Below are 27,504 nucleotides of genomic sequence, written 5' to 3' on the forward strand. Positions count from 1 at the left end.
GTTCATTGATAGATACATGAATTTTATGTCCCTTGGTTATAGCTCATGAGGTGTCTGATCTCCATCCAAAGACAGATTACTGAGATAAGCTTTAGGATAATTCAGTTAAACTTTTTAGCAATAAAACATAACAGCAAGGAGCTATCTGGGAAGTGAGTCTTGGTCAACGTAGATCTCAATTAGCAGAACTAGACTTTAATATTCAGTGAAACATAAAATTTTTTTGTGAGGGCTTTAACCCTGCAGCCAGTGAAGGCTTTATCCCATCAAATAAAAAATGAGATTTGTCAGGAAACTGGGAAAAGCCAAGCAGCTTTCAAGTTCAGTTCAGTCGCTCAGTCGTGTCCGACTCTTTGTGACCCCATGGACCTCAGCATGCCAGGCCTCCCTGTCCATCACCAACTCCCGGAGTTTACTCAAACTCATGTCCATTGAGTTGGTGATGCCATCCAACCATCTTATCCTCTGTTGTCCCCTTCTCCTCCAGCCTTCAATCTTTCCCAGTATCAGGGTCTTTTCCAATGAGCCAGCTCTTCGCATCAGGTGGCCAAAGTATTGGAGTTTCAGCTTCAGCATCAGTCCTTCCAATGAGTACTCAGGACTGATTTCCTTTAGGATGGACTGGTTGGATCTCCTTGTAGTCTAAGGGACTCTCAAGAGTCTTCTCCAACACCACAGTTCAAAAGCATCAATTCTTGGGTGCTTCTGGAGCTTGAGTTTGGGTGTATTTCAGATAAATGCTGTCCCTGTTCTAGCTACTTCTAATAAATCATAGGTGGAGTGACAGATGTAGGAAACTACATCAGTATTTGCTTTTTAGGTAGGCTTTTTAATGTTGAAGTGGAATCTGTTTTGCTTATATTCTTGTTTCATGATTTGTTTGGGGTTAATTTATTTCATTCAATGCCTAAGCTCCGTGTCTCAAATAAGACTTGGATAAATGGTACACTCATTGTTAATATGTTGACAGAGTGAACATAAAATCTCCTTCAGTGTAGATGAATGAACTGGCCCAGAATATTGCCATTCAGTCAACTTATTTTGGAACAGATTCAATAACTAGGAAATCTTCTTTCCTTTTGCCTAAGGTTAAAATGGGCTTGTTGGTAGACCTGACAAATACTTCAAGATTCTATGACAGAAATGACATAGAAAAAGAAGGAATCAAATATATAAAACTTCAGTGTAAAGGGTAAGTCATGTATTAAGAGTCTTTAATATTGAAACCTTTTGCTGAAATTTGTCATCTCTTCTTAAAAACAAAATGTTTCTGTATTACTAGACATGGCGAGTGCCCTACAACGGAGAATACTGAGACGTTTATTCGTCTGTGTGAGCGGTTTAATGAAAGAAACCCACCTGAACTTATTGGTATGTTTGGCTTTACTTTAGCCACTGTTGAATATCTTATTTTGTGATTGGGTTTCTGTTCTCTTTTTCCAAATGGGTTGATATGGAATTTTCTTTTTTCTTTTTAAAGTAATTGCCAAGAAGTGTTTATTAAAGTAATAGTCTATTGGGAACTGGTATTAAAAATTAAAATGTTGTCTATTCGTGATAAGATTGTGGTAGTGACTGGGATTAATGAATGCTTGTTACTTGCCTGGCAGACTTGGTGGGAAACTATAAATGAATGAATGAAGGAGTGAATGATTGTAATCCTCATAACAACTCCCTGTGGTAGGTGGCTGTATCCCTATTTTACAAATAGGAAAACTGAGTCTCAGAGAAATTAAGTAGTTTTTCCTTGTTCACGTGTCTAATAAACTGTTTAAGCCAAGTTTGTAATCAGTTTCTGAACCAAGGTCCAAATCTCTAATTACGTGTAACACTGATGTCTAGATTGACCACGTAAAAGTGAAAAAAATTCCTGTGTTATAAAATAACCAAAACAAAGCAAAATGCCATTTGACAAGTTGAGAGCAATATTTGAGGCATATATGATAAAAAAATGAATATTCTTATGAAAAGGTTCTATAATTCTTCAGGCCAAAGAGGCCTTCATCCATAGAAAAATATGGAAAACAATGAAAATGCAGTACAGATAGCCAAGAAACATGAAAAAAGTGTCACTCTCCCTTGTTAACAAGACACACAAATTGAAATACATGTTGTTACCTTCCGCCATCAAATTCATAAATGTTTAAAAAATCATAATGTCAAGGATTGGATAAAATGGATGTACTCATACATTGTTAATTAAGGTGTTAATTGATATAGCCTCTCTGGAGGGCCATTTTGGTGATTTCTAAAGATCCTTAAAAGTGTTCATATACTTTGACTCATCAGGGGCATATCTAACAATTTATTTAAAGGAGGTAGTCATAGATGCACGTAAAGATTTAGGTGAAAGAAATTTTATCATATCTTCCTTTATAATAAGAAAACCCTGGAAATAGCTTACATATCTGATGGAAGCAGATAATTTATATGATACAGTATGTGGCTTATCTAATAGAAGAACAATAGTATGGGACTATATGACATAGTATTACGGTGTGTATATGTGTTTATATTTACACATTCACATGAATATATGTAACTGGTATACATGTATTTAGGATACAGGTAGAAGATACACAGCCTGAAGTAGCATTGAACATTTGAACATACTGAACATTTATTGGAACAATTAAAAACTTTTTTCATTTGAGATAAACCATTATAGGGGTAAATGCTAAATGTACTTGAAGAATTCAAGAAGACTTAATGTCTGGCATCAGGTGTCATGATTTCAGAAACATTAATACTCTCAAATTGATAAATTGACCAATTGTATTGTTGGAGGGTCCTTAGGAAGCATTACTACAAACTGGCTAATGCAGGTGATGGAATTCCAGCTGAACCATTTAAAATCCTAAAAGATGATGCTGTTAAAGTGCTGCACTCAGTATGCCAGCAAATTTAGGAAACTTGGCAATGGCCACAGGATTGGAAAGGTCAGTTTTCATTCCAATCCCAAAGAAAGGCAGTGCCAAAGAATGCTCAAACTACTGTACAGTTGCAGTACTTTTACACGCTCACAAGGTAAAACTGCTCAAGGTAAACTGCTGAAGGTAAAAATCTTTCAACCTAGTTGTTCAAGCTGTATTTAGAAAAGGCAGAAGAACCAGAGATCAAATTGCAACATCCTTTGGATCATAGGAAAAGCAAGGGAATTCCAGAAAAACATCTATTTCTGCTTCATTGACTATATTAAAACCTTTGACTGTGTGAATCACAGCAAACTCTGGAAAATTCTTAGAGATGGGAACACCAGACTACCTTACCTGCCTGCTGAGAAACCTGTGTGCAGGTCAAGAAGCAACAGTTAGAACTGGACATGGAACAACAGACTGGTTCCAAATTGGGAAAGGAGTACGTCAAGGCTGTGTATTGTCACCCTGCTTATTTAACTTATATGCAGGGTGAATCATGAGAAATGCTGGGCTGAGTGAATCACAAGCTGGAATCAAGATTGCTGGGAGAAATATCAACAACCTCAGATATGCAGATGATACTGCTCTAATGGCAGAAAACGAAGAGGAGCTAAAGGGCCTCTTGATGAAAGTGTAAGAGGAGAGTGAAGAAGTTGGCTTAAATCTCAACATTCAGAAAACTAAGATCATGGCATCCAGTCCCATCACTTCATGGCAAATAGATGGGGAAACAATGGAAACAGTGACAGACTTAATTTTTTTGGGCTCCAAAATCACTGTGGATGGTGACTGTAGTGTTGAAATTAAAACATGTTTGCTCCTTGAAAGAAAAGCTATGACAAACCTAGACAGTGTATTGAGAAGCAGAGACATCACTTTGCCGACAAAGATCTGCATAGTCAAAGCTATGGTTTTTCCAGTGGTCATGTACAGATATGAGAGTTGGACTATAAAGAAGGCTCAGCACTGAAGAATTGATATTTTTGAACTGTGGTGCTGGAGAAAACTCTTGAGAGTCCCTTGGACTGCAAGGAGATTAAACCAGTCAATCCAAAAGGAAATCAATTCTGAATATTCATTGGAAGGGCTGATGTTGAAGCTGAAGCTCTAATACTTTGGCCACCTGATGCAAAGAGACAACTCATTGGAAAAGACCCTGATCCTGGGAAAGACTGAGGGCAGGAGGAGAAGGGGACGACAGAGGATGAGATGGTTGGATGGCATCACTGACTCAGTGGACATGAGTTTGAGCAAACTCTGTGAGAGAGTGAAGGACAGGGAAGTCTGGTGTGCTGCAGTCCATGGGGTTGCAAAGAGTCAAACATGACTTAGTGACTGAAAAACAATATTTCTTGGAAGAACTGATGGGAAAAATTTCTGTATTGAGTATTTTATGGGAAAAATTTCGATATTGAGTATTTTATGGGTTATTAAAATTATAACTGTGACAATATATTATTGGTTATTATATATTATTTGTTTTATATCACTGGACAGTGATTCTGTTCATGTGGATTGATGTGGAAACTTTTGCTTTGGGTCTGCCCTGTTCTGAGCACAGGTTGGGGTGGCAGTTATTTATTGTCGTAATTGAGAAGAGAGTAACAGAAATTGGTCTTAGAGATGGTTGCTCATATCATCTTCTCAAACAAAAGGCATAAAGAATCAAGTCTGTGTTCTTAGGATCAGAAAACATTGGCCTGCTTTTTCAATGTTTTAATTGTGTTTTTGAGATGTAATTTTCGTCAGCCTTGCACACATTCCTTGTGAAGCATACTGGTGACCTCCAGGGGACATTGACCGCCTGGCAAAAGTGAGACACATTTGTTTTCAAAATTAGTCTGATTTTTTAAAAAATATCTTTAAATGAACTGATGTGACTGTCAGTCCATGCAGTTAGCCTAGTTGCGGGATGATACTGTAGACTTAGTGGAGATACAGAGTTCTTGAAACACACAGAAGCTTCAGACGTTTTCTAATCGCTGAGCCTGGTCTAACTCTTCTGCGCCCCCAGAGGACTGTGTCCTGCCAGGCTCCTTTTGCCCATGGAATTTCCCAGGCAAGAATACTGGCGTGGGTTGCCGTGTTCTTCTCCAGGGAATCTTCCTGACCCAGGGATCAAACTTGTGTCTCCTGCCTTGGCAGGCAGAGTCTTTACCACTGACCTGCCCAAGAACTACAGCTTCATAATCCCATAATCCGTGGGGGGAAGTACCCCCTAATTTTTCTTCATAGTGGAAATTTTCAACCATACCAAAAGTAGGGAGAACAGTAAAATGACATCTTATGTATCCATCATTCAGCTTCAGTAATTATCATTTTACTGATTTTTTTTCCTCGTTTTTCCTCTCCTCCTCCTAACAGATTTTTTTCTGAGTTTTAAAGCAAACCACACATATCATGTCATTTCCCTAAAAGTGTTTCACTATGCATCTCTAACTGAGAAGAATTTTGTTTTTTTATAACCACCATGCAATTATACCAAACAGAATAATGTGAAATTCCTTAATGTCATCTGATGCTTAGTCCACTTTTAGATTTCCTCAATAATCTAAAAAATCCCCCTTTAAAGTTAGATTTTTCAAACAAGGATCCAACAGTATCCAAATATTGCAAATATGCAAATATATCCAAATATGACTCTTTTTTAAATGCTATCACTTTGTTGGAGAAACCAGGTCTTTGTCCTGTAAAATGTTCCATTATCTGGATTTACCCGAGTGCCTCCTCATGGTATTTTACTTTTTCCTTTGTCCCCTCTTTGTCTTGTAAGTTCAGTTCAGTTCAGCCACTTAGTTGTGTCCAACTCTTTGCGACCTCATGAACCGCAGCACGCCAGGCTTCCCTGTCCATCACCAGCTCCTGGAGTCCACCCAACCCATGTGCATAGAGTCGGTGATGCCATCTAACTATCTCATCCTCTGTCGTCCCCTTCTCCTCCTGCCTTCAATCTTTCCCAGCATCAGGGTCTTTTCAAATGAGTCAACTCTTCGCATCAGGTGGCCAAAGTATTGGAATTTCAGCTTCAGCATCAGTCCTTCCAGTGAACACCCAGGACTGATTTCCTTTGGGATGGACTGGTTGGATCTCCTTGCAGTCCACGGGACTCTCAAGAGTCTTCTCCAACCCACAGTTCAAAAACATCAAATCTTCAGCGTTCAGCTTTCTTTATAGTCCAACTCTCACATCCATACATGACCACTGGAAAAACCATAGCCTTGAGTAGACAGACCTTTGTTGGCAAAGTAATGTCTCTGCTTTTTAATATGCTATCTAGGTTGGTCATAACTTTCCTTCCAAGGAGTAAGCATCTTTTTAATTTCGTGGCTGCAGTCACCATCTGCAGTGATTGTGGAGCCCGCCCAAGAAAATAAAAGTCTGACACTGTTTCCACTGTTTCCCCATCTGTTTGCCATGAAGTGATGGGACTGGATGCCATGATCTTAGCTTTCTGAATGTTGAGCTTTAAGCCAACTTTTTCACTCTCCTCTTTCACTTTCAAGAGGTTCTTTAGTTCTTCACTTTCTGCCATAAGGGTGATGTCATCTGCGTATCTGAGGTTATTGATATTTCTCCCAGCAATCTTGATTCCAGCTTGTGCTTCTTCCAGCCCAGCATTTCTCATGATGTTCTCTGCTTATAAGTTAAATAAGCAGGGTGACAATATACAGCCTTGACATACTCCTTTTCCTATTTGGAACCAGTCTGTTCCATGTCCGGTTCTAACTGTTGCTTCCTGACCTGCATATAGGTTTCTCAAGAGGCAGGTCAGGAGGTCTGGTATTCCCATCTCTTTCAGAATTTTCCACAGTTTATTGTGATCCACACAGTCGAAGGCTTTTGTCTTGTAGACTGGTAGTTAAAACGAGAGGCGTAATTACATGTTTTAAGCAGGAATACTTCAGAGTTGGTGGTGTATGTTCCCTGTTACACTGCATCAGTTAGCACACAGTATCTGGTGGACCCGCTTCTAGGGTACAAAGATGAGTAAGTAGGTATGGGTGGTGGCATGTTGTTTCCTCTGTTACAGACTGTTTCATCTGTCTTTTACCTAATTTTTTAAAATCTATTGATGACTGTTAGCTTCTTCCAGTATTTCATTAAGAGTTGCGAAACAATGATTTTTCTGTTTGGCTAATTTCTTCATGGATTAGCTAGAATTCCTCTTTAGCAAAGAACTATTCCTTCTCAACAATTTGATTATCCTGAAATGCAGTTTGTACTGGAAAGCAAGTTAAATTTCTGATTGTTTTATTTCTCAATTTCCTGAATAATGTATTGGTATCTTAACCAATATCCAGTGGTGACTGATTAATCTTATTTTTTCTTTTTGGAGTATCTGTTTGAACTGATTAATTTTTGTGTAGTTGATATATTTAAATCAGTTATAGCCAATATTTATTCTTATGCCCAAATTGCTTTATCCTAGGCCAGTGGGCACCCCTTCAAGTTGATTTCTGTATCTTTTTGATAGCATCCCATCAGTCTTTGATAGTTTTGTTGTTTTCTGGTATAACATGTTTTCCAGACATGGGATCAGTTATTCCTCTAAGGAACTTGGTTCCTTTAAGTGGAAAATAGTATTTAGAAATAATCTAGGTACAGAGAGCATTCTATAATTAAACACATGAACATTTCTGCAGTTAAATAAGTGAATATTCATTCACACTAAGTGAGAAAAATAGACTATAAATAGCATCACATCAGCTCAGGTCAGGTTTTGTCCCGAAATGATCTACCCCAAATCTTAATTTTTAAGATTTTTTTAAAAATTGTAATTACAAATAAGAGATTATGTATGGAGCTATAGTGCATTTGTTTGCATGTGCTGAAAATTGAGGATAAGAATTTCGTGGGCTGGAGAAATAAAGAAGTCTGTTTTTTGGTAAAAGAGAAATAACTCATTTCTTGGTAAATGGTAGACTAATAGATATATAACTTAACTAATGCCTCTAATTATTTTAGGTCAGATTTTCGAGTATATATTTTTATGAGTAGCACATGTAAATTTTGGTAAAAAAATTCCTCTTTATTAAATAAAAATATTTTAAGATCACTTGGCATGTAATAAGTTCTTAATAATTAATAGTTTCCTCTTGCTGTTCTTTTTTTTTTTTTTGCTCCTTTAGACCAGGGGTGTGTCAACCTGAACGCCGTTGACATGTTGAGTGGGGTCATCCTTTGTTTTGGGGGCCTCTCCTGTGCTCTGGAGGGTGTTTAGCAGCCTTTCTGGCCTCTGCCCTCGAGCTGTCAGTGTCCCCCCACCAGTCGTGACAGTTACTAAATGTCTCCTGGGACTTTCCCGGTGACTCCGTGGTGAAGAATCTGCCTGGCATGCAGGAGAGACAGATGTGATCCCTGTTCCGGAAAGATCCCGCACCCCACCTAGCGGCTAAGCTCGAGTGCCGCAGCTGCTGAACCTGTGCTCTAAAGCCAGGGGGCTGCAAGCGCTGAGCCCGCATGCCGCAGCCGCTGAAGCCTGTGTGCCCACGTCCCCCCGCCAGAGCAGCCCCTGCCGTGAGGAGCTTGAGCACTGCAGCTAGAGAGCAGCCCTGCTGCAGGTGGAGAACAGTTGGCATAGCACCGGAGACCCGGCACAGCCGAGACACAGCAGAGAGTCTCTGACGCTGCCACGCGTCCTCTGGGGAGGGCGTGGGTAAAATCACCCCCAGGCAGGAATCCTTTATTTAGACTCAGCAGGTAACGCTTTTGAATTTTTGAAAATTCAGTTATCTGACTAGGGAGGTAGAAAGGAAGCTGTGTATCTTGAGATCAGGCAGTATTTAGAAAGTCATGTCGCCACCAGCTCTGTATAAGTCACCTCTTCCTAATTTATACTTAGGGTGATTTCAGTATGTGTATTTCTATAGTTAGAGCTCACGTTTCTCTTTTTCCCTTGGGGAGATTGTTTTCCTTTCTTGATTTGAGATTTTAAAAGACTGATCATGTTTCCTTAATATATATTGATGTTAGTATTTTTTGAGATTCTGTATAAGTTTATTTCCTTGTATTAGCTTAGAATAAAAATGATGACAAATTTGAATAAGAAGTGACTTGAAATAGTTAATCAAGAGCTAATCTTTACTAACTAATAAACTGTGCTTTCCTTGCCACTAGATGGACCCATTCTCATAATGAACAGAGGAAAACGGAAAAAAAAAAAACCAAACGCTTCCCCTCCCCACCCCCCAAACATTGAAGACAAAGGAGGTTAGGCTTGTAGTATACCTATTTAATGAAATTTTAAAAAAAAATCAGATACATAATCGTCCATATTTTTCTATAGAGATTTGTTTTGTTGAAGGTTTTTATGTTTCTTACTTTAACAATCTAGTCATTTATTAATGCTTTGAAGTGTAACCATAAGGTAAAGCATTAAGCACTTATTTAACAGGTAACATTAAAGGACCACTGGCACTTCAGTTGTGTCTCATCATGTGACTTAGTCACTTAATTGCAGTTATTCTTACATACGTTATTCGTAAAAACATTTGCTCTTTAGATGCAAAAGCAGTAGTCGTGTAGATGAGAAACATGTCTAAAGTTAGAGTGTTGTTACTTAGTCTCTAAGTCGTGTCTGACTCAGTGGACTGTAATGGACTGTAACCTGCTAGGCTCCTCTGTTGTTGGGATTTCCCAGGCAAGAATACTGGAGTGAGTTGCTATTTCCTCCTCCAAAAATTCGAGTATTTGTTTTTTAAATTGGTCTCAAGTATAAAGTAGAAAGGAAGTTTACACGTTGTGTTGATACATGTTGAATAAAAAGGTCTGTTTATATAAACTGACATCTTTGCATAATTTTTGAGACACCTTTTCTTACAGAGCACTGGAGATGATGAATTTATATAGTTTCATGATTATAGCCCCTTAATTTCTAAGGAGTGTCTCTTTTGTTCAAGGCTGATTTCTTTATTATTTTTTAAGATCTCTTAGGAAACTTCATTTCAGTTATATCATTGTTCTCTATTACTTTCAACCTCTGTAAATTAACCAGATCCTTCTCAGCCTATAAATGTATTTAAGCCTCTTATATTAAAATATTACTCTGCCCCCCAAAACCTTTTCTTGCTGTTTTATATGTTCCCTTCCCCTTCCCAGCACACTTTCCAAAAGATTGATACTCAAATCCATTTATTCCTATTCACCTCATTGCAATCTGGAGTCCTCCCCCTAAACAGCGACTTTCAGTTCTAATCTTTATGTGACATTTAAACAGTTCTTGGGACTTCCTCTTTGCCTGGTAAACATGACCCTATGTTCATGTTCTTTTTATTTTCTTGACCTCATTAAACTTCATTTTCAGTCTTTTTTTATGCCTTCCCACCCCCTCAGCTTATTCTTGAAAGGTTAGTTTTCCTCAGATTCCATCTTTATGTTCTCTTGTTCTACCCATTTTTAGTGATTTTATTCATGCCACAGATACCTTCTGTAGTTGACTATATGCTGATCATTCTTGAATCCACAACTCCAGCTAGACCTCTCTGTGAAGCTATTTACCCTATTTCCAAATATTTTTGCGTCTCATAAGAAAACACCCCCCCCCCCCCCCCGTTTTTTTCCTGTATTTTGGCCATACCACTGGGCATAGGGATGGCTCCCTGACCAGGAATTGAAGGCACGTCTCGGCCGTGAAAGTGCTGAATCCTAACCACTGGGTCACCAGGGGGCTTCCTGTTAAGAGCCTTAAAGTCTGCATGTCCAAGTGTGCTCACTGTGTTGACTGCACGTCCAGTTGCACTCATTGTGTTGCCAAGTACTGATAGAAGCTCCTGTATTCCGCAACTTGGTGGGTGGTACTGCTGCCTAATTAGTCATCCAAGTCAGAACCGAAGACTCCTCCTACATCTTTTCTATCAGTGTTGACAGTAATTCATCCCTCCGATTGCAGATTCTGCCTTAAATGTTTCTTCCATCTGCCTCTCCGTGTTATTCCCATCACCAGGACCCTTGTCAGTCAAACCCTAATCTCGCATAGAGATTAGTGGGATGACTTCCTTACTAGTTTTCTTGCTTCACTGATGCTTCTTCTCTATTTTATGTTGAACTGCCATTGAAGTGGATTTTCTAAAACATGATAATTTAGTATGTACACCAAGTCATTTTTATTACATTTTCAAAGTAGTTAAAATAATTTGAGAATGTAATCATTTTTGGACGCTATGAAGCTTATTTGTAGCTTTGCATATTATAAAGATAGGACCATACTTCCCTGTAATATGTCCTGAAAATAAATTTCTTTTTCTAAGCAGTTTTTCCTTTTGAAAGTCTGTTTTGAAAGATGATAGGCTAATGTAAAGATACAGGCAGTTGGTTCCTAGAGAACTGTAAAGTAGTTTTGTTTTTACTGTACTGTATGTTCATCAGTTTCTGTATCCAGTCATGTCCTGTGTGGGTGTCTGTGTGTGTCTTTTAGAGTTGTGTCTTTGATGAAATCTCTCCTTATTTAAAATGCTTGGGCCTTTTAGTTTTGAAATAAAACTTCAGACCTTCGAAATAGTTGTAATTAATAGATCAATATGTTATATTTAAACTTTTAGTTAGTGCTATAAGCTATATCCCAAGCAATTTAAGCTGACAGGTTTAATAGTTATAAGAGAGGGCTAAGTTTTAAAAATGTGGTTATTTTATAAAATGATTGAAATGTTTTGTTTGCAGGTTGGAATTTTAAAGTGAAATGTGGCCTCTGAAGTGATTTGTAATTTCATTTATTTATTTATTTTTTAGTGATTTGTAATTTTAAATGAAAACTGCTTTTTTTCCTAGGTGTTCATTGTACCCATGGTTTCAATCGCACTGGTTTCCTCATATGTGCCTTCTTGGTGGAGAAAATGGATTGGAGGTATTTGTTTCTTGTTGTAGTGAAAGAAGACATATTTAGTAGTTGATAAAAATTTTATTGATTTTTTTTTTTTTAGTTTTAGCATTTTATATTTCCAGGTCTTTTGGTGAAGTCATGATTAACATGATTTCAGTGGTTTTTATTTTAGATTTGGTTAATCTTTAGAATACCATTCATTACTGATGTTTTCTACAAAGTAGCATGTTGAGTGCTTATGGATCCCAAATACTATACATTTTCTTTCCTAGATTTTTTTTTCACATCTTACAGAATTGTCAGAGACAAGTTCTCCCCACATTTTGTGTATGTTTTCACCTTGGAGGTTACTACTGTTGTTTTTCTTTTCATTTTTAAGTACCTTTTAAAAAAATAGCTGCTGAGTATTAGAAAAAGCTTAAATACCATAAATACTAGGTACCTTATGTTAAAACTGTTTCAGAATGGTTTGTCTCTTAGTAGATTGAATGCCTTGAGAGTAGGGACTGTGGTGTGTCCATTTTATAAAACTTCTGTTATGCTTTGTATAATAGTCTTAAATATGAAAGTATTTTTGGGGACTGAGTTACTCTGTTTAAGCCAATCAGCAGGTCTTTATGAGTACCTGTTAACTTGTAAAGTGTCTTTTTAGATTCTGAGAGATTAGAGAATGAGATATTACTGAATTTCCTCATTTACTTTAAAGGTCTTTTGTTTACAAAGCCTTTCATGCAGTAGGTCCTTCTCTGAATATAGTCACCTGAAGTAGACATGTGATTATATGTTTTCCTGTTCACTCATCCTCTGTGGTTCTCTACTGCATACATTCTGCCTCTGCCTTTCTGCCCTTTCAGATCTCTAAAAGGTAACTACACTATGTCGACTGCTAGGTCAGACTCAGCCTATGCTTAGCCTCGCTGTGATGACCTGTGCTCTTAACGCTTGGGTCTGTTGAAAGTTCCTGAAAAACCATCATGCTTTTACTTCATTTTCACATTGCTTTTCCTTGACTGGTGTTTTCAGTAAACACCAGTTTCTGTTTAAACCTTTAAGGGTTTACTTTAATTCTTTACAGACTCCACCCAGGTCTCCTCATTACACTCATTACAGTTTACCTTTAGAGTTTAGGAAATACCATGTACCATGTGTTAAAACTGTTTCACAATGATTTGTCTCTTAGTAGATTGAATGCCTTGAGGGTAGGGATTGTGATGTATCCATTTTATGAAACCTCTGTTGTGCTTCACTGTGATAGCTGTAAGTATAGTAAGAGGATTTTGGTAAATCTTTGTAAATGGAGAGTAGTGAGGAAATCGCATGGTATTTATTTCCCACAGTATTGAAGCAGCAGTTGCTACCTTTGCCCAAGCCAGACCACCAGGAATTTATAAGGGTGATTACTTGAAAGAACTTTTTCGTCGCTATGGTGATATAGAGGAAGCACCACCCCCACCTCTGTTGCCAGATTGGTGTTTTGAGGATGATGAAGATGAAGATGAGGACGAGGATGGAAAAAAGGAATCAGAACCTGGGTCAAGCGCCTCCTTTGGTAAAAGGAGAAAAGAACGTTTAAAATTGGTAATGTTTAAAGATATTATTATAGTCTACCTTTTTCCTCTACAGGCTTATTGAGATTTATGCAAATAGAATGTTGACTATGTTTGTTTTGCTGGATTTGTAAGATTTCTTTATTCCTGTCATTTCCAAAGACTCTTTTTTGACTGCACCACGTAGCTTGTGGGATCTCAGTTCCCAAGTGAGGACTGAACCTGAGCCCTTGGCAGTGAGAGTGTGGAGTCTTAACTACGGGACCACCAGGAAGGTCCCCCAAAGACTTTTTTTTTAGTTGATTTTTATTGGAGTATAGTTGCTTCATAATATTGTATTCGTTTCCTCCGTACAGCGAAGTGAATCAGTTATACATGTACAGCTATCCCCCCTTTAGAGTCCGTTCCCATCTAGGTCACCACAAAGCATTGAGGAGAGTTTCCTGTCCTCACGAAGATGCTTGATAGCCATGAATCTTAGTCTTTTCTACAAAAAATTTTCAGTTATATAAATTTATCCTGTTTTTGTTTATTAGGTAAACCAAAGAACTGTTAGATGTTAGATTGAGAATTTATTGTTTCTTTGCAAAAGATTGTGAGATTCCAACTAAATATAAAGTGAATATTTTTCCTAGTGCTTTATAAACTTATCCCATAGTTAAAATAACTTGATACATAAATTCTCCTTTCCATGGGTGGCATTTTCATATTTTTCTGTAAAGTTGAATTCAGAAGACTCTTATTTCTTCAATAAGAAATTCAGAAGACTCTTATTTCTTCAATAAGAATTTCACAAGGCTCTTATTTCTTTGATAAGAAACTCAATAATTTCTTCAATTCCTGTTAATCTTTTAGAAATACAGGGCCTAACAAAAAACATTAGGTGTTACCTTCTTTTCTTGGGGGGATAGTATGTATGTTGAGAAGAAAAATGCTGGTTGTGACTGTACATACAGAAGTATATGTTGTAGGTCAGAGGGGAAAGTTAGGAAAAGTGTGGTGGTAATTAGTTGTTAATAAAGTTCATTCAGATATGTGGGATACCATGTTTGAGTAGTAAGCAGGAAACCTCACAACTCATTTCTTAGTAGGCGTTGATTCATAGGCAGGGAAGAAAAATGCCTTAAATGTAAATCATAAAATATAATTATTTGGGACTTAAAGTTTCTTGTTTGGAAAACATTGTGTTAATATGTACATGTTTCAAACTTCAACATTCTACCACCACTAACAAGTATATAAATTGCTTTGAAACATGAAACTAATTTCAAAAATAACATTTTTTTTAGTCTAACTTATTTTCTGGATTTAGATATCTGAAATTACTGAATCACATACCTGGAAAAATAAGTATCATATTCTAAAGAAAGTCTACTAGCGTAACACATAAATGATTACCCTCTTATATCATTTTTATGAGGGAATTCAATGGAATTTTTTGAGAATAACATTAATTAGAAGCATATGCTTAATGTGTTCTTGAATTATGATCTAGTATTTAAAAGTGTAAAAGTTTAAACAGTTACTATTTTACAAAATGAGTTGTTTGCAGCATTTATTTTTCTTTGCCAGCAGAAAGTGTTTTAAAAATGACATTTATTTAAAAATATTAAGTACCATTAAATCCTTTTTGTTGCGAAAGAGCTCCAGTGGCCTAAGAGGAAACTAGCAGAGAAGTGCATGTTTTTTTAGGGGAAAAAATGACATAAAATAAAAGCAAACCCAAACCTGGTTCCTCCTGTTTCGTTTCGTCAGTTACTAAGAGGAGTGTTTAAAAATTCCTCATGATGATTATGGATTTACCTACTTCTCCTCACAGTTCTGTTAGATTTTGCTTTATGTATTTTGAGGGGACACATTTCACATTTGTGTGAAAATGCCTTTATTTTCCCCATCTTTTTGAAGAACAGTTGTTGTTTGAAAGACTACTACAATATTGTAAAGTAGTTAGCCTCCAACTAATAAAAAATAAAAATTAAAAAAAAAAATTAATCTTGAAAAAAAAAAAAAAAAGAAACCCAGATTCTTGACTTCTGTGTTGGCATATTGAAGATATTATTCTATAATTCATTTCTTTTGAGAAGTTGCTTCTTGAAGGTGACGTCTTTCTGGTTTTGATTTTCAGCAGTTGTGCTGTGATGTTTCTACCTGTGGTTTTCTTTGCATTTTTCCAGCTTTCTACTTGCAGTGACTCTTGAGGCTATGGTTGGATTTTTCTTTTATCAGTTTTAGATATTCTCGGCCATTATCTCTTCAAATATTATTTTAAATAATTTCTTTCCTTCTACTCAATAGACCTTTTATATTGTATTATTTCTTAAAATGTTGTCTATGTTCTTTTCAGTATTTTCTATCCTTTTGTTTCATTGTTTCAGTCTGGATATTTTTTTCTGACCAAGTGTTTTAATTCTCTATTTTATCTTTGTGCTGCTGTTAAATTTATTCATTGAGTTCTTAATTTCCGTTATTTTACTTTCACTTCTGGAATTTCAGCTTGAGTATTAAAGTAACTTTCAGTTCTCTACTGGGATTCTGCATCTTGTCATTTAGGTTTTTGAATTTATTAAGCCTATTTGAAAGCCCATCTGAGGTAACTAATTTGCAGCTATCCTCTGGGTCTTTTTGTTTGTTTGGTTTTCTCCTTGTGTCCTTTTGATTTCTAGTCAATGGTAGTTTTTGTTTTTTTTTTCCTTCATACCTGGGTATTTCTGCTAGCTAGACATTATGCATGTAAAATTACGGAAATGATTTGTGGCTTTGTACCCTGTTAACCTCCTTCAGAGAAGATTTACTTTTGCTCCTACACAAGATAGGATTAGAGAATCTTAACTCAGTCCAGAATTGAACTGTTAAAAACTGGGCTTTAGTTTGAGAGTCAGTCTGGTTTTGGGTCACCCCAATTCCTAGAGCTGGAAGAAGCACAAGCTGGAATCAAGATTGCCGGGAGAAATATCAATAACCTCAGATATACAGATGACACCACCCTTCTGGCAGAAAGCGAAGAGGAACTAAAAAAACCTCTTGATGAAAGGGAAAGAGGAGAGTGAAAAAGTTGGCTTAAAGCTTAACATTCAGAAAACTAAGCTCATGGCATCTGGTCCCATCACCTCATGGCAAATAGATGGGGAGACAGTGGAAACAGTGTCAGACTTTATTTTTTTGGGTTCCAAAATCACTGCAGATGGTGATTGCAGCCATGAAATTAAAAGACGCTTACTCCTTGGAAAGTTATGACCAACCTAGACAGGATTTTAAAAAGCAAGAGACATTACTTTGCCAACAAAGGTCTGTCTGGTCAAGGCTGTGGTTTTTCCAGTGGTCATGTATGGATGTGGGAGTTGAACTGTGAAGAAAGCTGAGCGCCGAAAAATTGATGCTTTTGAATTGTGGTGTTGGAGGAGACTCTTGGACTTGTAAGTCTTGTCAAGTCCCTTGGACTGCAAGGAGATCCAACCAGTCCATCCTAAAGGAGATCAGTCCTGGGTGTTCACTGGAAGGACTGATGCTGAAGCTGAAACTCCAGTACTTTGGCCACCTCATGCAAAGAGTTGACTCATTGGAAAAGACCCTGAGTCTGGGAGAGATTGGGGGCAGGAGGAGAAGGGGACGACAGAGGATGAGATGGCTGGATGGCATCACCGACTCGATGGGCATGAGTTTGAGTAAACTCTGGGAGTTGGTGATGGACAGGGAGGCCTGGCATGCTGCAGTCCATGGGGTGGCAAAGAATCAGACACGACTGAGCGACTGAACTGAATTCCTAGATTGTGGCCCTCTGGGAATTCTAACTGAAAGCCTGGAAAATTAAGCAGGACCTCTCCTCCTTGATGGCCTGGTGCTCTAGTTTTTGTTTTCCCATTCTTGTAAGAAATGCTGAAAGTTCTGTTCAGTTTCTTACCCTCTCAGCTACTATTTTTGAAACAGTGGCTATAGAGGAAAACCCTAGAGGAGAAAAATTATGCCAGCTCTCTAGCACATCTCTCTGGAATTCCATTCTTTCTGAGTTCTTGGCTTCAGGTTCTCACCACCTTTATAATTCTCTGATGTCTTAAAACAGGTGCTTTTAACTTGTTGTGTAGGGTTTTCTCATGGCTGCACAATTGGTCTAAATAAGCTAGTCTGCCACTGCTGAAAGCAGCAAGCTTCCCTTCTCTGTTTTTGGAGGAGCTGTTAGGTTTGATTTCTGACTCACATTGAGGACATGGTGGTTTTCAAGAATATTTGTATTTATACATCCAAAGGTAGAGTCATGGAAAAAGAAAACTCTTAAAGCCTTATGTACTTTAGTAGGTTTTTCTTCTTTTCAGATCATAATTAGTAAATATTAAAATTGTTAAATATTTTTTATTTATAAAAATAATATCTTACATTAAAGAAAGCTTGGAAACAAATAATCTTTCAGTTTTCACCCTACCACTAGCATTTTTATCTTCTTAAAAGAATTTCTTCCCTTTTACTTACCTGTCTAGTTATCTATCTCTTAAGAGTGTTCACAAGTGACGTAAAGGTCAGTTCTCTGTAAAATAAAAATGTGAAGATTTGGAAGTGTATAGGGTTAAAAGTTATCTCTCTATTCCCACTTCCACTCTACTTTTTGATTATACTGCTAGATACTATTTCTATGCAAATGCATTTACATACATTTATTCAGTTTTGACCTGACTCCCCCATCCATTGTTAACATAAATGTGTTTAATGTTAACTTTTTTTTTTTCTCACTTGGATATCTTTTTTTACTACATACAGAACTACCTCATTCCTTTTAGCTAACACCAGAGGGAATAGTTTATAAGCAGCAAACAGAACATTTCTTTAGAAGACAGGAGAGGGCATCAAGCCATAAAATAACGGCAGGCTATTATGAAGAAGAACCAGTTGGAGAACTTGGAAATGATAATAATAAAGAAAAAAGTCAAGAGGTGGGTTTGATAGCAGCCTGAAGTTAGCAGCCTGGAGGAGATTATCACACTGGAGGATCCAGCTAAGAAATGTTTTCTGGATGTAGCACAAAAGGACAAAGAAATATGAGGAATAGTTGAGTTTTAGGTAGTGCCCTGTGTGAATGATTTAACAGTATGAAAAGTCACAGAGGGAACAACTGTAGTAAGGATAGGAAGTGTCTTTCTTCGGATTATTGTTTTGTGGTACAGCAGAGCCAGGTCAGACTAGTGATCCTAAGAAACTAATGGGAGGTGGGAAAAAGGAGACAGTGTGTTCAGGGTCCACAGTACCGCCCCCGCTTTTGGAAATGTGCTAGAACTCAACATGTCCTCAGCTGTTCTCAGAGCTAAGGTTTAGTGCGGCAATTTACTAAGAATATCCAGATCAAAAGGGAAAAAAAGAGGAGTTTTGAGGCGTCCACGTGCAGGCCTCCTTATGCTCTCCTTCCCACGAGGGGTCACACAGAGCTCCCTTTTCCCGCAGCAGTGGAAATGCAGCAGCGTATGTGTGAGGTTGCTGTCTAGGGAAGCTTGTTAGAGTCTCAGTGCCTAAGGCTTTTATTTATGGTTGGTCATGCAGACAGCATGTACCACGCATGCATCAGTATTCCAGAATCCCAGAAGCAAAGCATTTGTTGAGCGTAAGTTTTATTGTCTGTACAGGTAGTTTAGGCATGATGACCCAGCCTCATCAGTTGACTGAGAATGGTGAAAGTCGTTTCCCAGATGCCATCCAGAGGCCTGCCTGGCAGGCAGTCCTGTCGCGTTGACTCTTTTCTACACACTGGTGCACACTATTTGAGCAGTCTAATTATGATCAAAAAGGGAGACTGAGGGTGATTGCTTGATGCAGACATATTCAGGAAAGGCTTTTTAGTGTGGAATAAACTCAAGCATAGTTATTACTTGAGGATAAGGAACTAGTGGAATCAATGAAGTTGAAAATGCCTGAAATCACAGAGGAAGAAATGGTAGGGCAATTTCGAGGCGACTGAAGGAAATGGAGTTCATGAGCCGATAGAAATAAGTCTTTAACAGGAGCAGGGAAATCTCATCCTTTGCGCTGAGATTGTGATTCTTCCTCAGTAAATTTCAGCTGCCTATTTCCTTGTGGGTGGGGAAGGCATCCCATCCAAAAAGAGAGCTGTTATGCAACAGCCACAGTGGATATCTCCCCTACTTGATGTCTAGTTGACTGCTAATGTCTGAATGAGTTGGCCTGAATGGAAGAGGAGCTTTAGAAAGAGGCCAGGAGAGCAGTGAGGATATAAGAGAATTGTTTATACTACCCCATGGGACTCGGGCAGTGCGAGAATGAGTGGTTTTCACTAAAGAGAAAAGTGAGTGGTTTTCTTGGTAGAGAGTTAGGTTCCAGGGAAGACACAGGGTACAGGGTGTTCGTGAAAAAGGTTGCGTTTACAGGGAAGGTTACTTATAAAAAAGAGATCCCAGGGTTTACATTGCAAACGTGGTTAATGATAAGATGGACCAAGAAGGGGCTCAGGAGCAGTGAGGACAAGACCATCAGAGAGGAAAGGTGACTGGAGAGTGGAATTTTGGGTAATGTCAACAGTGTGGTTGACAGGCATGATACGTGTGGATGTAATTAACTGGCAAGTTCATGGTTAGAAGACTTTCATTTTTCTTTTATTTTAGTTGAGATTGAAGGTAGTTAACAGCCAAGAGCGATTAATTCTCTGTATCTGTACTGAGGCTCAATATTTATTTATTCTGTTCAATTAAAAAATGTAGCTTGTTCAAATGTAGTGTTTGTGTTTTTAGGATTAATTTATGCTAATTTGACCTTTGCTTTTCAGAAATTATCATTGATTTTTTGCCTTTGCAAATACATGCTCATAAGTGAAACTGGATACCTTCTTCATGTAAAACTTACAAAAATTCTCTGCTATTAGTACTTTCAGAGTAAAGATGCTTTCTTTTTTTAATATATACAAGATATAATTTTATCAGGATATCGAAATTATTTGAGTATCTCAGTAACTAAATATGTGGAAAAAACAACCACCTGGTTAAGTTTTCCTTTGAAAATACTCTCTTTAGTTATTATATTTAATGGAGAAATGATTCCAAAACAGAAACTTCATTGGCTGGTAAAGAGGGGTTATGGTATAATAGGAGAGGAATGGTACTCTTTGATCCTTTGGCTCATGGAACCTCCCTTGAAGGATAACAAAGTAGATGACATTTTAAATAACTATAAAATATGATTCAGAACTAGGAGCAAAAAGTAGGATCAGTGTCTGCTGGATTGACCTAGGACTCTTCTAGATTTGACCTAGGACTCTTCTAGATGTATATGTACTAAACATTGTGTTCTTTTTTTCCCTTCCCAAATAGTTCAGGTTGCCAGGTCTTTGCTAGAAGGTTGATCATTGCAGTTTGTAGGCCATATTTTTTATTCCTTAATTATGTTAACAGCTAGAGTCGTTTTATAGGTTTTTCTTGAGACTGATGCCAGCCCTTTTACGGGTTGCAAAGTAATTGTAACATGAATCTAGACTATTTTTTTAGTGTCTAAAATTTCCAGGAGTGTTCTTCATTTATTTGATATATAAATTCTCCATCTGTTTCACTTCTCTGTGATATTTTTAAAGTATATTTGCTGTGAAATACAATAATACATTTTCTGTAGTTCTGAGTTAAAGGATTTAGATTAAAACTTCAGGGATGATGGAGAAGGAAATGGCAACCCACTCCAGTATTCTTGCCTGGGAAATCCCATGGACAGAGGAACCTGGCGGGCTCCAGTCCATGGCGTTGCGAAAGAGTTGGACATGACTGAGCGACTAAGCAACAAAAAGTACGAAGTGTTCAATCCTAACTAGTTAGCTGGAAATCATTTAGAAGTTGAGTGTGTCAAAGCAGTGGAGAATCTATGCATTAGATCTCATTCAGTTAGTAACCTTTACTGAATCCCGTGTATGTTTGTTAAACAATAAACCAAAAGCTTTTGTATAAAAAAAATTCAGTGATGAGTAATATTTAGTTTTTATGTTGATACATCCAGTGAGTATAGCTTAGCCATTTTGTCTACTGTTATAGTCGTATTCTAGTTTACAAAGGTATATATTGTAGGTGTACATCTCAAAATCCAAGCTCCATCAGTGATACAATTTCCCATCCTCTTCAATGAGAATCATTGGTGAATGGTATAGTTTAGCTGCTGCTGTTGCTAAGTCGCTTCAGTCGTGTCCGACTCTGTGCGACTCCATAGACGGCAGCTGACTAGGCTCCTCTGTCCCTGGGATTCTCCAGGCAAGAACACTGGAGTGGGTTGCCATTTCCTTCTCCAGTGCATGAAAGTGAAAAGTGAAAGTAAAGTCGCTTAGTTGTGCCTGACTCTCAGCGACCCCATGGACTGCAGCCTACGAGGCTCCTCTGTCCATGGGATTTTCCAGGCAAGAGTACTGGAGTGGGATGCTACTGCCTTCTTTGGTATAGTTTAGACCTGGGTTCAAATTCTGTTTTTACCATTTGAATAGATTGTATAAAATCTTTATGCCTCATTTGTTCATTTATGAAATAACTGTAATGCAGTCTGATTTTCAAAATTGTTATAAAGGTTAGAGAAGCTGTAAAATGCCAGGTACTTTGCCTGACTTTGAGTAAATGGTAGGTAAGTTATTATTGCTGTTATGATTGCTGAGTAGTGGCCATGGTTGCTTTGATAGCATGATATAGAGACTGGGCTGTATATGTACATTGAAGATCATATGCTGGATTAAGGAAGACTAGTGTACAATCCCATAGAAGTCTGTAGAACCTCCTATAGCTGACTGTTTGTTGCATGTATTTACTCAGATTTCTGAAAATAAATGAACGTGTCATTCCGTGTAGTCTTTGTAGATGACTTGAACGCTAATGTGTTTTTCTTTTCCTTTGTTTTCAGGGCGCTGTATTTTTGGAGGGTGTAACTGTCAAAGGTGTGACTCAAGTGACAACGCAGCCCAAGTTAGGAGAGGTGCAGCAGAAGAGCCGCCGGCTCTGTGGCTGGGAAGGGTGAGCGCTCTGACTGCCGGTTGCCGTGTCCCGGGGGGTCACTCCTGCTCTGCGGTGCTTAGCACGGATGCGGACAGACGCAGCTGCTCTCTCCAAGAAGCCGCTGTGTTTACGTAGAGTTCTTTGTCAAGCAAAAGTCTTATCAGATTTTTCTCAAGATAAACAGGGTCAAAATTAGGTGACTCAAATGTCTTCTCTAGAGGAATAGAAAATTACTATTGTTACTTTCAGGTATTTGGTTTGTGGGTTTGATTCTACTGTTGCTGATTAGCGTTTTGTTACCATTATGATTTTATTAAGAAAGAAGAGGTGAAACTTGAATGAGCCTCACTTTCCAGTTTCTCTGTCATCAGAAACCTAGAAGAATCAGCTTTACGTAGACTCTGCCCCTTCCCATGGCTTGAAGAGACTCACAGACGTTTCATGGCAGAGCGCTCAGGAGGGGCTCCTGGCTCTTCCCTGGTGCCCTCGGGTCTTGGTCTTTGCCGTCTGCGGCAGAAAACGAGCATACAGTTAGAACGTGAGGAAATAGCGGTGTTGTTAAAAATTCCTAGTACGAAGAACCTTTGAAGTGGTACATACAGATCAATCAACTAGAAATAATTTTAACTGAAAGTTGCAAATGATGATGAAGTGATGTCAGTTTTAGTGTTCTGTTAAACCCTTGCCAGTGCACCTTAATCTCAACCTAAATTTCTCCTGTTTTGTCACTTCTGGGCATCTTTCGAGCAGAAACTTGCCAACCCTGCAGAGTTATGCCAGATTGGCAGTGTCATGATGGGGAGTATGTAAGATGGTTAAGGCGAGACTTCAACTTCTTCCTGGAGTAAAAGGCTTGTAAAATAGATGTGCTTTGCTATTTAATCATGTATGTTAATATTTAAAAATTAGCCCCGTAGTCATAATTCACAGTGGCATTTAGGATCTTGTTAACTCACATTTTAAAATGTCAAGAAAATAATAACGTTTTGTTAGTATTCTTGTGAAAGCTTGCATTACTCCAACTGATGTTCATTTCATGATTGGGAGACCATTGTGCTACCTGTGTGACTCATGTGAGATTGGTTTAAGACATGTATTGCTTTGTATGGATACCAGCCATAATAGTGATACAGTGATCTTCGTTAAGGTCTGGATTCCCTGGAGCACAACCTGTTTCCATGGACAAGCAAAACATTAAACTTTTGGAACAGAAGCCATATAAAGTAAGCTGGAAAGCAGATGGTACTCGGTAAGTTAGACTTCTGGAAAAAAAAAAGTTATACTAAATAACACGAATGCTTTAAGAATATTGCTTTGTTGTGACAGAAGGTTTGCACTCTGGGGAGTGACATGACCAGCAAAATAAGCCTGTTTCATATATTGTATAGTTTTTGTTTTGATAGTATTCTTAGTTGTCTACTACAGTTATCTCTTTCCTTTTCTAAATATTTGGTTTCAGTTTTATGTTAGTTTGACATGAATCTATACCAGATTTAAATCTGAAAGTACTTTTTCTTAATAATATTGTACTTTTTGGCATGTCTGCTGCCCACCACCTTGTCTTTAATGGTTTTGGGCACTTCTGAAATTAACAGATGTATTATAAGTTTATAATCTAAAAATTACCATGTCCCCTGATTCATTCTATATTTTATTCCTTCGATAGTTTTTCTTTTTCTGTTAATCCTTACTAATACTTTTTGTGATTTTATCCACTCTTAAGGGTCTGTTCTTACAACAGAGCTTAGCTTCACGTTTCATATTCCTAAGTTTAAAAATACTGATTAGTAAAAATTTTATGCTTCCTCAATACCATTTAACTTTTTCTTGATTGTAATCTATTTTATATGGCTTTGCTATATATGTATTTATTCATTCAGCCAATTTTATACTAGTTGAAATAACTACTTTAACAGATATTAATATAGAAGTCATGAGTTTTTTCATAATGAAGGAAATATTTTAGAATAATCAGAGTGTACGTAGTATGTGTATGGGCTTCCCCAGTGGCTCAGCAGTAAGAGAATCCACCAGCAATGCAGGAGATGCAGGTTCGATTCCTGGGTCAGGAAGATCCCCTGAAGGAGGGCATGGCAGTCTTCCCCATATTCTTGTCTGGAGAATCCCATGGACAGAGGAGATTGGCAGGCTACAGTCAGTAGGGTCACAAAGAGTCGGACACAACTGAAGCAACTTAGCATGAACACACATATGTGTGTGATATATACACACACGTGTGGGGCTTCCTTCATGGCTCAGAAGGTAAAGAGTCTGCCTGCAATGCGGGAAACCTGGGTTTGAGCCCTGAGTCGGGAAGATCCCCTGGAGAAGGAAATGGCAACCCACTCCATTACTCTTGCCTGGAAAATCCCATGGACGGAGAAGCCTTTAGAAGGCTGCAGTCCATGGGGTCACAAAGAGTTGGACGTGACTGCGCGGCTTCACTTTCACTTTCATATATACATATATGTATATTTTAGTTTTTTTCCAAGTTTGTTGAGATACAATTTGACATGGCATTATGCAGGTTTAAGGTGTTCAAATTGTTAATTTGATACACATGTATTGCAAAATGGTTACTGCCATGGTGTTAACTAACACTTCTGTCACTTCCATAATAACCATTTCTTTTCGGTGGTGAGAACATTTAAGACCTATCATCGTAGCAATTTTCAAGTATGCAAATACAATAGTAACTATGATCATCATGTTGTGCATTAGACCCTCAGAATGTATTTGTCCTATAACTGGCAGCTTGTGCCCTTTGATTAGTATCTCCTCTTTTTCCCATCCTCTCATCCCGTGGTAGCTACCATTCCAGTTTCCGTTTCTGTGAGTTTGCCTTTTTTAGATTCCACATGTAAGTGACACCATTTGTCTTTTTTTCCTTATTCTACTTAACTGATATCCTCAAATTCCATGTTGTCCCAAGTGACAGGGTTTTCTTCTTTCTCATGGCTGAATAATATTCCTCTGTGTGTGTGTGTGTGTAATATACATTTTATATATATATATATATATATATATATATATACACTTACATATAGCATTTTTATTCATCTGTTGGTGGATAGGTTATTTTCATATCTCACCTATTATAAATAATGCTGCAGTAAAAATGGGAAAGAAAATAATCTCTTTAAGATCCTGTTTTCATATTTTAGTTTTTAAAGAATTATTTTGAAGATGATATAAGTTACATTTGATTTTTATGACAGTTTTTGAATGTCAGAGTGATAATTATATCTTTTTTTATAATGCTGTCTTCATCTACATTTAACTTTGTGGTGACCTTAAAAGATACCTATGGAGATATGGAGTGGGTACAACTTGATTTTACTGTTAATATTTTTACAACTACTATTGTAATGCCAATAATGAAGTAAAAGAAAATAACTCAAAGTATATTTGCCATAAGAAGTATGTAATGCTATGGGGATTAACTTGTAACAGACAACCAAAAGTCTTTTAACGAATTGAAGTCGTAATGAGAGCAAATCTTGTGAGAGCTGAGACTTCGCTTTTAACTGCTGTGTCCTCAGTGCCTGGCAGGTGATGTTCAGTTCAGTTCAGCTCAGTTCAGTTCAGTCGCTCAGTCGTGTCCGACTCTTTGTGACCCCATGAACCGCACGCCAGGCCTCCCTGTCCATCACCAGCTCCTGCAGTTCACCCAAACCCATATCTATCGAGTTGGTGATGCCACCCAGCCATCTCATCCTCTGCCGTTCCCTTCTCCTCCTGTGCTCAATCTTTCCCAGCATCAGGGTCTTTTCAAATGAGTCAGCTCTTTGCATCAGCTGGCCAAAGTATTGCAGTTTCAGCTTCAACATCAGTCCTTCCAATGAATATTCGCATGTGATGGGCACTCATTAAATGTTTATTGGATCAGTTAATCATTGAAAAGCTGCAAATGTCTTCGCATGAAAGTTATGGGAACACTTGTGATGGTTGTGAAGTTTTTGAGATTTTAAATGTGACAACTCTCTGTCACATTAATTTTCAAACAAAAATGTAAACCATTTAGCCAAAGCAGCAGCAGCAGCAGTATAGTTCAAAGAACATGACACGTAGGGTAGGGCAAAGCTAGAAGACCCTAAGAAAAATGTTTGGATTTATGTAAGATAATGGCAATCCATGACCCAATAGATTTGCTTTAAAAGAATTAAATAAAGTAATTCCAAACAGTTAAGCATACAGTGGACACTCAGTAAAAGATAGCTACTGATATTCTCACACATACTTCTTATGTATGTGTATTATATGTGTGTGTGTGTGTATATATATATATATATAATGTATGTATATGTAAGACACATATATATACAAGCATTCTTGCTTTAACAAAAATTGAATACACAGTTCATTGTAGTTATTGCTTAGCTCCTGGTTTTGAGTTTTTATATAAGCAATTCACTAAATATATACACTTGAAATGTAAATTGTATTTTTTTTCCCTCATAAAAATGTCCTATGCCTTTGTTATAATTGAGTGCTAGACATGTGGTCATGCTATATGTGTCCTGACAAGTACTTGGTGACTTGTAGAGACAGCTGTCATGTAGATAAACTGTCTGCAATATGTTCAGGGAGCTTCTGAACGTAGTTACTGCTCTGATGGTTTTTGTGCAGAACAGTGTGATTACCCCAGGTATAGTTAGGAACTTGCTTGGATCCTTTGATATGTATCTCGTTAATAATGTTTGTAGCAGATGTTTATTCCAGTGAGTGGAACTGAATGTTCAGACAGGAATAGTGTGGATAGGATAATAAGATGCTACACTAGAAAAGTTTTATATACTGAGAAGAATATTAAAGAGGTTTTAGATATCTCTGGAATAATTTTCAATGAACTGCAAACAGATGATGTTTTATGCTGTCTAGGAACAGAATGAGTAAGTCAAATTATTAACAATTCAGTGATGTTATATTGCTATAATTTAGATTTGTTCACTTAGCTGTTTTTTAGTTCCTCTTGAGGGAAGATATCAGAGCAGATATAAATGTCTGTTTAGCCCTAATTTTCTTTTGATCACAAAGTAAGTAGTTTCTTTTCTTTTATGATATTTAACAACTTTGACTGAATATTGTGTTTAATAATAATTTGCATATGTCTTATTTCCTAGTAAGTATTAATCAGGGCCATAGCATTGTATCTAGTATTTAGAAACTCACCCTGTAAATAAAGCTATACCTGGAAAGGATTTTTAATTTGTGAACTCTTCTATGGAGACTTAGTTTGTTTGTGGATATGTTTGAGGGGGGTGGAACCCAGAAAATAAAAT

The 27,504-nt window shown here is 37.6% G+C and overlaps 1 protein-coding gene across 3 annotated transcripts in view; it reads left to right on the forward strand.

Annotated features, from left to right (window-relative positions):
* Positions 1–27,504, forward strand: part of RNGTT (RNA guanylyltransferase and 5'-phosphatase) — a 223,042-nt gene that overhangs the window by 16,160 nt on the left and 179,378 nt on the right. For all 3 annotated transcript variants that reach the window (XM_070450141.1, XM_020877220.2, XM_070450140.1), the window contains exons 3-8: positions 1,089–1,192; positions 1,283–1,371; positions 11,682–11,757; positions 13,071–13,311; positions 22,131–22,240; positions 23,370–23,471. In XM_070450141.1, the coding sequence (XP_070306242.1) occupies positions 1,089–1,192; positions 1,283–1,371; positions 11,682–11,757; positions 13,071–13,311; positions 22,131–22,240; positions 23,370–23,471 (722 nt within the window). The remainder of the gene's footprint in view (positions 1–1,088; positions 1,193–1,282; positions 1,372–11,681; positions 11,758–13,070; positions 13,312–22,130; positions 22,241–23,369; positions 23,472–27,504) is intronic.

The sequence above is a fragment of the Odocoileus virginianus genome, chromosome 19, assembly GCF_023699985.2.
Source record: "Odocoileus virginianus isolate 20LAN1187 ecotype Illinois chromosome 19, Ovbor_1.2, whole genome shotgun sequence".
In the NCBI taxonomy this organism is placed as follows: Eukaryota; Metazoa; Chordata; class Mammalia; order Artiodactyla; family Cervidae; genus Odocoileus; species Odocoileus virginianus.